Source organism: Colossoma macropomum, unplaced genomic scaffold (assembly GCF_904425465.1).
Source record: "Colossoma macropomum unplaced genomic scaffold, Colossoma_macropomum, whole genome shotgun sequence".
Taxonomy (NCBI): domain Eukaryota; kingdom Metazoa; phylum Chordata; class Actinopteri; order Characiformes; family Serrasalmidae; genus Colossoma; species Colossoma macropomum.
Window position 1 is genome coordinate 7,097,445 of NW_023494787.1, and position 12,374 is coordinate 7,109,818.

At 38.1% G+C, this 12,374-nt stretch overlaps 1 protein-coding gene across 1 annotated transcript; it reads left to right on the forward strand.

Annotated features, from left to right (window-relative positions):
• The first annotated feature begins 7,861 nt into the window (after window positions 1-7,861).
• LOC118805014 (perforin-1-like) lies at window positions 7,862-10,057 on the forward strand. The gene is made up of 3 exons (XM_036565615.1): window positions 7,862-7,883; window positions 8,078-8,611; window positions 8,728-10,057. Exons 2-3 carry the CDS (start codon window positions 8,079-8,081, stop codon window positions 9,914-9,916), a joined length of 1,722 nt encoding a protein of 573 aa, XP_036421508.1. The 5' UTR covers window positions 7,862-7,883; window position 8,078; the 3' UTR covers window positions 9,917-10,057.
• The last annotated feature ends 2,317 nt before the right edge of the window (window positions 10,058-12,374 follow it).

The following is a 12,374-nucleotide window of genomic DNA, read 5'->3' on the forward strand; positions in this document are numbered from 1 at the left end:
GTGGAGGACTAATCCCCTACCACCCGCGGCAACTGACAGGATCTAATTGTAAGTGACGCTGGGGAAAGGTTACTGAAAAAGAAGGGGAAAAAAAGAAAAGACCTCTGTAAGCAAGGAAGGAAAAAATGGTTTGTGATTACTAATGGCCGATACCAATAACGTGACTCCCGCCACAACACTAAAGCAGGGTTGGTTAGCACCCTTTCATTTCGCTTTGTTTGTTTGGTTTATTTCTTGAGTCTGCTAACGAGGGGCCCCACTATGTGGCTAATACCCCTCAGATCTGGAGGATATAGTGATTCCTCCTGGTTGGAAGCCCAGTTTACTTTCTTTTTGGAATCGTATAATAGTTGTAGAGGTGCAGTTGTTTTTGTTTGTCAGTGTTGTAAGAGGTCTGTGGGTCGATTGAGGCAGGTACATGAAAGTCTGCTTGGAGGAACAAAAAATGTATTTACAATACTATAATATTATGTCTTTGAACGTGAACGGGTTAAACAATCCCATTAAAAGGAGCAAAATGATTACTAAGCTGAAAAGGGAGAAAATCAACATAGCCTTTTGGCAAGAAACACATTTATCATCTGTTGAACATGAGAAATTAAAAAAAAATGGGCTTTCGTAATACTTTTTTCTCCTCATTTAAATCAGAGAAAAAGAGGGGAGTTGCAATATTAATACCCAATTCAATTAGTTTTGAGTTAATTTCTGAAGTAAAAGATAAAAAAAGGTAGATATGTTTTAATCACAGGTGAACTTGAAAATAAGGTAGTTACACTTTTAAATATTTATGCCCCCCCAGGATGCAATACAGCCTTCTTTAAGAAAATATTTGACTTACTAGCATCTAAAGCTCAAGGCACCCTTATCTGTGGTGGAGACTGGAATCTGCTATTGAATCCTAGATTAGATACTACCAATAAAATGAGACAAAAGAATTCTGTAGAGATCCAGATGAATAATATGCTCCAAGATCTGGGCCTAATGGACGTATGGCGAGATATGAATGGAAAAAAAAATAGATTTTACTTTCTATTCTGCACGTCATAATATACACTCCAGAATCGATTATTTCTTAATGTTTTCAAAGGACCGTCATAGAATCAAGAGCTGCAATATAGGTCCTAGGGACCTATCAGATCACTCTAGTTTATATTTAAAATTACATCTTGGTGGTACTCCCAAGAAAACTCTGTGGAGGTTAAATCCGGGAATGCTAAATGATACTAAATTCAAGGCCACAATGGCAGACGAATTGAAGTCCTTCTTAATCCATAATAACAATGGAGAGGTCAGTCCAACTATATTGTGGGATGCAGCCAAAGCCTTTCTTAGAGGGAAAATTATCGCTCAAACAGCTTTTATTAAAAAGTTAAAAACCCAAAAACTGCAGAATTTGGAAGATAAACTTAAAGACCTGGAACGGCTTCATAGTTTAACTCAAGACCCATCTGTCCTCCAACAAATGAGACCAATTAAACAAGAAATATCTAAAATTCATAGTGAAGAGATTGAAAAGAAAATAAGATATATGAAACAAAGATTTTATGAGGCGGGACCAAAAGCAGCAAAATTATTAGCCTGGAGGATTCGTAAGCAACAAGCAGATAGCTTCATCTATAAAGTTAGAGACCCTGTAACAAATAAAATAAGAACGAAATTAGAAGGTATCCACAAATCTTTTGAAACATATTATAAATTATTGTATACTCAACCAGAGAAAGCCAGCGAACAGAATATAGAACAATTTTTAAAATCATTAGATCTCCCTTCTCTGGGTAAACAGCATAATGATGAATTAATTTCTGAAATTTCAAAAGAAGAAATTGATGCAGCAATATCGGCCCTCAGTGTAGGAAAATCGCCAGGCACGGATGGATATCCGCCAGAGTGGTACAAGTTGATGAGAGAATCCTTGCTTCCTTTACTTGAAACTTGTTTTAATTACACTATGAGGGAGGGTTTTCTTCCTCCTTCATGGAATGAGGCCATTATCTCCGTAATACCAAAGGAGAGTAAGGACAGGATGGACTGTAGGTCTTATAGACCAATAAGTGTTCTCAATGTAGATTATAAATTGTACGCATCAATTTTGGCCAAAAAGATGGAGAAGTTGATGCCTTTTTTGATAGATGAGGATCAAACCGGGTTTATAAAAAACAGACAAACCCACGATAATATAAGGAGAGCCCTTCATATTATTGATGTTATTAATAGGAGGGAGTGTAGTGCTATTGTCCTTAGTTTGGATGCGGAAAAGGCCTTTGACTCGGTTGGCTGGGAATTCTTATACCAGGTGATGGATAGATTTGGATTTAGTAAAACGTTTATACAATGCATCAGAACACTATACTCATCACCATCTGCTATGATTAAAATTAATGGGTCTCTCTCTAACTCTATAGCCCTACAGAGAGGCTGCAGACAAGGATGTCCGATTAGTCCGACTCTCTTCAACTTATACATTGAGCCCCTGGCCCAAATCATTAGGCAGGACAGAAGTTTAGAAGGTATAAATATTGGGGGAACAGAATATAAAATTGCTTTGTATGCTGACGATGTGTTGGTGACATTACTAAACCCAGGATCAGGTGTACCGTCATTGATGAATATCTTGAAAATATATGGTAATTACTCTGGATATGTACTTAATATTCAAAAAACACAAGCTTTGACATTTAATTTTAGCCCCTCTAAAGAATTGGTAAATAGGTATAACTTTAATTGGCACTCTTCATACATTCAATATCTTGGGGTCCGTTTATCAAAAGATCTGTCACTTTTGATGGCCATAAATTTTAATCAGCTTAATAAAAAAATATATAAGGACTTGGACAGATGGGCCTTGCTTCCCCTAGATATGGGCAGCAGAATAAGGTCTGTCAAGATGAATATCCTCCCCAAATTATTATATTTATTTACAGCTTTACCTATAGAGATTCCTCTCAAACAGTTTAGGGAATGGGACACACATATTTCTAGGTTTATTTGGAATAAAAAGAGGCCTCGAGTAAAATATTCTACTTTGATGCTGCCGAGAGAGAAGGGAGGCATGGTGCTTCCATGCTTAAAGGATTATTATGTTGCTGCTCAACTAAGACCACTTGTACTTTGGTGCAATCCAACCTATGAAGCGAAATGGAAGGATATAGAATTTTCACTAATGGATATTCCAATACAGTCAGTTTTAGGCTGTCTTGATAGGACTAAGGAATTATTGCAAATAAAGAATCAATGGGTTGGTTTTTCCTTTAAAATCTGGCTTGAGGTGATTAAAAGATTCCAGCTTCATAGAGAAATTAAAGTACTGAGTTGGCCAGCTTATAACCCACATTTTACTCCAGCATTGTATGATCATAGGTACAGACAGTGGTCTATAGGTGGTATTACTGCCCTCTGTAGAATGCTGTCAAATGGGGAATTTGACAGTTTCCAGAAATTATGCGACTCATTTGACCTTGGAAAACCGGATTTTTTTAGATATTTACAGATCCGTCACTTCTATATGAAAGAGGTTAAAGGCCCCAACCCAGGTCCTTTCTCAGGACTGACTCAGTTTTTTATGGAGGCATATAGGGGTGAAGGAAATAAAGGGGTTATTGGCAAACTCTACAAAATCATTTGTTTAATGAATAAAAATTCAACTAATTATGTGAGACTTCGATGGGAACAAGATATACAGGAAAAGATAACAGAGGAAGTATGGTCACGAGTATGGGAAAACCATTGTACTTCCACTAATTCATTGATTTGGAGGGATTTTTGCTGGAAGAGTCTGATCAGATTTTTTATAACGCCCAAACTCAAGTTAAGGTTAACTGGGGCCCACTTCCCCTGCTGGAGGGAGTGTGGGGCAATGGACGTAGGCCATGCGCATGTAGTATGGTGTTGCCCAAAAATGCAATCCTTTTGGATTAATATGGGGAGAATTATTTCCGACATCTTGGGTTTCAATGTGGAGGTCTCATTTAACTCTATGTATCTTGGTGTAACCCCTGAAGGGTTAAGTAAGAGTGATTGCTACCTATTGAATATATTTCTGGTCGCTTGTAAGAAAGCTATTACTAAGTGCTGGCTCAGAAGAAACCCCCCAACTGTGGACCTTTTTGTTGAAATTGTTACTTATATTCGCTCCATGGAAATGTTGACTTACTCCGTACGTCTTCAAAAGGAGAGAGGGAAAAAAAACTGGATGAAATGGGATTGCTATACCCGAGAAAGCGTGGTGAACTGAGACCTTTGACTCTGATCATTCTGCCTTTTGTATGTAAACAGAGATTGTTGTTGAGTTTTATGTTTGAAATGTTGTAAACCTCCGACTTTAAATAAGATCTCATGTACCTTTGATGTTTTTTGTTTTTTTTCTCCTGCCGCCTCTTTTGTTTTTCTTTATGGATATGAATGTGAATTTGCACAAAACAAAAATAAAAAATTAAGTAACAAAAAAAAGAGAAATTCAGAGGGATGTAGATTTTATAACCGATTTCACAAAGCTTCACAAACGTAATATCTTCCGATACTGGTGGTCGTCCAGGTCCCTTCGCCCTGCACAGACAGCCTTCCTCTTTGAATTTTTTGTGCCATGTCCAAATCTGCTTTCCAGTTGGTGCATTTTTATTGAATTTTCTCGAAAATGCACGCTGCACATTCTTGTTTGACTGTGTTTGAGCATATTCTAACAAACAAAATGCCTTTTCATTTCTAGTGAATGCCATTCTTCAACCTGAAAAAAAAAAATTTAAATTTGAGATAATTTGAGAGAGAATTGGCTATTAGACTAAAAAATGTCAATTTTTTGGGACACCCTGTAAATAGTTTTTTATCCTTTGTGCATTAGAAATAAAGCAGGTTCATTAAGGTGGATGAGGACAGTGAATGAATTGAAATGATTCACAAATTAGTGTTTATATTTATCAGGGGCACTGAGTCGAGTATATAATGAGAGATACGACTCCTTAAAATCAGCCTGTTCTTCATATACAAATTTCCACAACAGTGTCAATACAGGAAAACAGCTGTTACAGATGTGAGAGTCGTCCTTATACACTCTCACAGCCTGAGATGAGTGTAAGAGAGCAAGCAACTCCGAGTAAACAGATGAAACGTAAAACAAATGACGTACGATGGCTCTGAAGCACTGTCCCAAATGTGATGCCTGTTAAGGTTCCTTTCCAGTTAAAATGCTGCCCAAAAAGAGAGGGGCCTTTGAAGGCAGTGACTAAACAGGCAGATGCCTCCAGAATGGAACACACTAAAGATGTGCTTCTTATTTACAACATTTCTATAATACGAATTTGTGAAAAATCTTGACCTGTCAGATTTTAAGTTGAGACAAAAAGATACAAGCTTCAGTAATACAGCCCCTGATCAGTTTCTACTCACCTACAGTTCATCTCAGCTGATTAAAAGCTTTTTTCTAGCCTTGGTCCACTGTTTGTTTTTGCAAAGTCTTGTTGGCATTCTTTCACAGTTCTGAATGTTATATTGGTTTATGACCTTTTTCATGGTTGCTCTCAATTTTGTACAGTGCTTCTTTTTTGCGTTGGATTTTCAAAATATCTACCTACCAGCACTTTTGGCTTTGAAGAAACATTAGCACTGTGTCTCAAAGCAAGGATTAAAGTTAGCTACAGTGTACCCTTTACTCCACTATCAACAGCAGATCTTCAGATCCATCAGGATGAGATAAAGACGCTACAAGCGCTACTTGGCTAAAGAAACTGTGTAACACCATATTTTGGAGAAGTCGACTACCAAGCTATACACCACAGTTCTTGCTTGTGCAAAGTCACTAATACGGTTTTAACCTCTTTCGACTCCACTCACTCTTTCTGATGATTCACTCCTTGGTGAAGTGGGCAGTATGTGGATTGTTATCAGGGCTGCCAACTTTCACGTTCTCACGCCTCTACACTTGCTACAAGACATTTTTATGCCTCACTTTTAAAAAAAACTGGCAACTGCATCAAAGCACCCATGAAGCTCCCAACTACTGCTACGGTTACAGTGCCTTCCGTTTAAATAAGCCTGGACCTAAAACTGTGGTCTTTAAGGTTCTTAGAAATAAATGCAAATGAAGTAGAGGATGCTAACTCCAGGACTGTATGCTACAACTTATGCAAAATGCAGCAGAAAGAATACTAACACACTTAGCATTAAGTCATGGGCTGGAGGTTAGGGAACCAGCTTTGTGACTGGAAGGTAGCCGGTTTGAGCCCCTGAGCCAACAATACGTGACTGAAGTGCCCTTGAGAAAGGCAGCTAACCCCCAACTGCTCCCCGGGTGCTGCGGATAGGGCTGCCCACCGCTGTGCTCACTGCCCCCTAGTGTGTGTGTTCACTAGTGTGTATGTGGTGTTTCACTGCACAGATGGGTTAAATGCGGAGGTAAAATTTCCCCATTGTGGGACTAATAAGGGTCATTTAATCAATTAATTAAATCACTTAAGCATTATTATTGTTATTGTTGTTGTATGTATTACAGATACTAACCGGAAACCAGTACAGATCACTTCTACTTGGTGTGACATTCACATAGAGCACTAAGTGGCACTGTAAAAAGTAAAAGAAAAAATAAAAATAAATAAATAAATAAAATAAAGTGCCAAAAACGTTCTTTGCACGATGCCATAGAACAGCAGTCACTAAAGCTGGTCCTGGAGGTCTACCTTCTTGGAGAGTCTATTTCCAACCACACCTGCCACACCTGTGCCAGCAACGTAACCTCTTCAGACGTCCCTGACTGACTGGATAAGCTGCATTAGTTCTAGGTAAGGAGGGGGGTTATATGCAGATCATAACTAAACTCTGCAGTAAAGGAGATCTGCAGTGACAACCTCTTTAAATTTGTCAATATTTTCAGCCTGCAGTCTGTAGCCTCCTGGTACATGTTTGTACTATATCTGACAACTAAGGGCTTACTGCTAGACATCCTTGGTTTTCAAACATGTTCAGCGTAACACATTCATTCATACTGACCCAGTTTCTGACATTTTTGGCTAAAAATGAGCCAAAAATGAGCCAAAGATGAGCCAAAACAGCCAATCCCATAGACACAGAGGCCTTATGAATTCACTCTGGCAGATAATAAACAAATGTGAATGTAAGATAGTCCAGTTATTTTATTCACTCCCTTTATATGTTAGCACCTAGCTAACACATCAGCATTAGCATTTTAACACAGATACCTGAAACTTCGAAAAGATCAAGTTTGCTTAAGAACCCATTTTATATTCACTACATATTTAATGAAATATAGAAAGCCAGCGAGATCCCAGGAACCCTTTTTTTTCTGGGTTACATATATCGATGGAAAATTACATAAATAAACCTGCATCACAACTGGAAAAGAAGAGAAAGCCCTATTGCACAACACTTTGTCCAAAATGCAATGCAAAACTTATGCAAGCCTAAGGGAATGCTGAATTTATTTGTTTTTTATTTATTTCTTTATAAATTGTTTATTTTTGTAAAGTACATTTCAGTTGGCACTGGAGGAAAAAAACATGCAAATTATTTTTTTAGATCTAGGCCTTTTGGTAACAAGTGCAAAAACACTTTGTTTGACAAAAAGAATTCTAGCAGTCTAGTGAGAAAAGCGAAAAAACAAATAAATAAATAGATGATTGCGAAAGTGTTGTCCAGATATATCGCTATAATAAATAAATTACTTTACGTTGATTAGTAATCATGACAATGTATCATCTTTTGGTCACTGATTGACCCACCAAAACTAAACGCAGATAACATCTGATGCATGACCATTTATGTACTTAACCAAAGATATCTAAATAAAGCCAAAAGAGTAAGTCCCTCCTTCTTCCACTAGTATTTAACATTTGACGTGGTTTGGCATGACTCACATCTCAGAGTTATCTCAGATACAGGTAAGACAAAAGATATAAATACGTTGTGATGGAACTTATTGAAATAATTTTAAAATCTGTGAACTGAATAATGTTTTAATGTGTATATACAGTGACTGTACTACAGACCACAATGAGTTTGCTGTTTGTAATAGGCTTATTCCCACTGATCATTTAGGAAATGGCTAAAAAAAATTTTTTATGTTATCTTACAGAATGGGGTGGATCTGTCGTTACTTTGTCAGCTGTTGGATTTGGTGTTCCCTTCTCTCCATTGTGAATGCTGAAGAACTACTGGAACTGGGCGATCCAGAAGACTGCAACAATGCTGGCTTTGTTCCTGGCTACAACCTTGGTGGAGAGGGCTTTGATGTTGTGAAGATGGAGCGAAAAGGGTCTTATGTCATCGACATGGAAAAGTGGGACATTGGGAACGGCAGCTGCAAAACATACAGTAATACATACCTGGACAACGCAAAGCAGAAGATACCTGCTGCTGTGGAGTTTTGGAGAACACTCCCAAAGTGTTCAATGCAGGTTTCCAGCAAGATTTATGACTCAAGTGAAGCTCTTGTGAACGATTCTACTTCGTCAATCTCAAACAACTGGAAAATTGGACTCGATGTGATGACTAAGGGTTCGGTTTCGGTGGGAGGCACTCATTCCCGTGAATCACAATTCGGTATGAAGAAGTCAAAGGAGGACAATTTCAGCTTCACCAAGCATGTTGTTCACTGCAGCTTTTACAGGTGAGCCACTGTGCAGTGAAATCATTCTATATGGTATAATACATAAATAATGAATACTGCATAGGTTTGACTGTGTACAAATAATAAATATGAATGCTTTCCAAATTCCTTTGCAGCTACAAAATAGTGTCTTCACCCCCACTGCATAACGAGTTTCTAAAGGCTCTGCAGTCTCTTCCCAAAGAATATGATCCAGATTCCTATCAACGCATAATCGACACATTTGGCACACACTATACCACAGGAGTGGACTTAGGTGGGAAGATGAAAGCAGTAACAGCCATCAGAACCTGTAAAGCAGCATTAAGTGGACTTTCAGAAACGGCAGTCAAAGACTGTTTGGATGTGGAAGCATCAGGCACACACAGTGGTGTTACTTTGAGTGCAGAGTTCAAACACTGTCAAGAACTAAAGAAGAAAATGAGTACAGATGAAAATTTCAGCTCAATGTTTAATGAGCGAGAGAGCGAGTTTATAGGAGGGAAGATCAGTGGTGAAGATCTCCTTTTCTCCAGAACCTCGCAACCAGATTCTCTAAACCAGTGGTTGGATTCCCTGAAGACCATCCCAGATGTGGTAACATACACTCTTCAACCCCTACATTCAGTGCTGGACAATAACCACCCTGCCAGAGAGGGACTAAAGAAGGCAGTAGAAAATTATATCAGTGACAATGCTTTAAAAACAGTTTGCTCCGGGTCCTGTAAGATAGGGCATCACAATAGTGCAAGAGACCCCTGTGCCTGTGTTTGCGAAAAAAATCAAAATATATTGTCCAACTGCTGTCCTGCTGGAAGAGGTCTTGCCATAATGAAGGTTTTCAACCTCCACGCAAACGGTTTATATGGAGACTGGTTTAGTAAAACAGATGGGTATGTAGAGGTCAGGTATGGTGAAACATTTAAACGCACTGCAGTAATTGATGAAAATGACAATCCCAGCTGGAGTGAATCATTTGAGTTTGGTCCTATCAAGATGTCCATCGGCCAAAGACTATCTTTCAAAGTATATGATGCAGACGTGTGGAGCAGTGACCTTCTTGGAGAGTGCTCCTTTGAGCTGAGAAGTGGACAAGTTACTGACACATGTTTCTTCCAGTATGGCACCTTCTTTTTCTCCTATGTTGTAGAATGTGCTCCTAGTCTGCAGGGTCCAGTGTGCGCAGATTACAAACCTTCTCCAATGGACACCCATCTGGCCAAAATATTCCACTCCAGAAACGGCATTCTGGCTAAAGATAAGTGGAAGCTCCAGGTGCCCCAGATTAACTCCAATAACCGCTTTGTCAAGGGTTATTTTAAGTAATACCAATCTTACGCAGCATTTATGATACTAATCAGCTTAGCTCCTATGGCTTGTTTCACAGATGAACCCCTCTGTTTAAAATGAAAAAAGAGAATATTGGTTGGATTTGATCATTGTTTGCTGAATGTCTGACTGCCTTGCAAACTGCACTTTGATTTAATTAAAGCATCCACAAAGACAAATCTGAGTGAATTTTATCCTTCAAATAAAGTTAATTACTTATATCTAAAACATGTAGACACAGGCTTCACTTAGCTCTCTATTTGCCAAAATGACCACTCGCTGTGAACAAACAAGCAAATTAATATATTCATCAGCTTTGACAAAACTGAGTTAAATGATTAGTAATATACAATGGGTAGGCATACAATGGGTAGAGAGAACTAAACACAGCCATGTGTTTCTTTAGCATACTCTTGGTATGTCCATTTACTGTAACTATGCAATAGCTTGAACTGAACAAGAGAAACATCACAAAAAAAGAAAAACCATAAGTAACTACAAAATGGCCAGAGGTGGAGCCAGTAGGTGGTACTTCAAGTGACCTAAAGACGTGATCAAACCAATATCTTCAGCTTCAAACTCCAAAGATTTAAAATCAGAGCGACCACCAAAACACAGGGCAGAGAGAATTTGACAAATGTCCACGAAAATGTCCACAAAAAAATACAAAACGGGCAAGGGCAAAGTTAGTTCAGATGATGGGAATCAGGCACTGAAAACAAAATGCTACAGCAGGATGGTAGGCCATAACAACCGGTAAGATTAACTTATGTAATGCCAGTGGAAGATCATTCATCATTTTATTTACTTTATATCAATAATTAATATTTAATTCATGTTATATGTATAGCGTTCCTTCGAACATGTGTTGTCACAAAGCAACTTTAAATGAAATCCAGGTCCAAGCCCCAAATGAGCAAGCCAAAGAGACAGTGGCAAGAAAACTCCCTAAGAGCAGGAGGAAGAAAACTTGAGAGGAACCGAGACTCTAAAGGAGAATACATTACTGATAGCAGAACAAACAACACAACACGAGCAATATGAATAAAGAATGAGATCTGACAATTAATGTTCAATATCCACATGAATATAGAAAAAAGAAAAGAGCCTATCATTGGATAGGTGTATTTATTTAAAATCCCAGCCTTATTACATACTAAGGCTTTTTATTCAGCAAATACAGGGACTTCACTGCAAAATGAAAAATACTGAGGTATTCTTAGGTCATAGAAGCGTGTAATAAAAATTAGGTCCTGCTGGTGGGCCCTGGCCAATTAATGGGTTAACAAATAGTAAATTCTGTTTGAAATGACTGTATATGTGTATATGTAGGCTTAATATAGATCATGTAGTGACTCTGGCAGGCCAAACTGTTACATCTAAACTAAAAAGCAAGAGCCAGATGGAAGCAGAGACATGAGGGCTTTCTAAGATGTCAGCACTCATCCATTTCACTGTCAACAAACCTAAGTAACAGAGATGAGATGACAGTACGAGCTTCTCAGTCCACCATAATTCACCATGTCCATGAACTTCCTGGTCTGCACCTTTTATATAATGGCAAAACAACTCACCAAAGGCTTGACTAAGCAAGTAGCCTGCTCTGTTGAAAAAGATGGTGCTTTAAAGGTTCTTTAGTAATGGTAATATTTCTATATAGAACCATGAACACTCAAAGAGCCTTTTACATGATTAAAGTGTTCTTTGCATCATGAAAGCATTCTGCAGATTGTTGGAAAATGTGCATGGATGTGCTATAGACGGTTCTATATGGGACCTTTTTAAAAAAGCCTTCTATATAGCACCCAAAAGGTTTCTTCTGTTGTTACAAGCTTGACACTGTAACAAAAGAAGAGCCCTTTTGAGTGCTATATAGAACCATTTTCAAAAAGTGTATTTATAGAACCATCTACAGCACATTCACCATCAGTCTGAAGAACCCTTTCATGATGCAAAGAACCCTTTAATCATGCAAAGGGTTTTTTGAGTGTCCATGGGACCCTTACAGCACCATCTTTTTTAAAAGTGTAGACCTAAAATTGGAGTCTGTGTATGAGCCCAGAACATTGACTGGAACGTTATTCCAAATAACCTTGCATGAAAAAGCTACTTCCGACATGCTGTAACTCTAAGTAGAAAAAATGAGGAGGAAAAAATTCTATTTCCTGCGTGAAAGCAGAATACACGTAGTTGAATAATTCACATAATGTTAAGTCACTCTCATAACTATAAACATTTAGCTTAACAAATTAGCTTCATAATATTTACCATATAATTTATAGTAGTTATGAGAATATTAAATAACTGAATAACAAGCCTTTATAGTCCAGGACTGTAAGGTCTTAAATGACTTGAGACCTGACTTACTTTGTGATGAAAGTCACTACAGAATTACACCGTCAATATTTCCAAAGACCAGGTAAACAGGAGGGTGGATGAGGCCGACTTTTCAAAT

Coding starts and splice junctions, on each gene's coding strand:
- LOC118805014 (XM_036565615.1), top strand. CDS start 8,079: ATGGGGTGGATCTGTCGTTACTTTGTCAGCTGTTGGATTTGGTGTTCC. Junction 8,612..8,727: donor GTTCACTGCAGCTTTTACAG/GTGAGCCACTGT, acceptor ATTCCTTTGCAG/CTACAAAATAGTGTCTTCAC.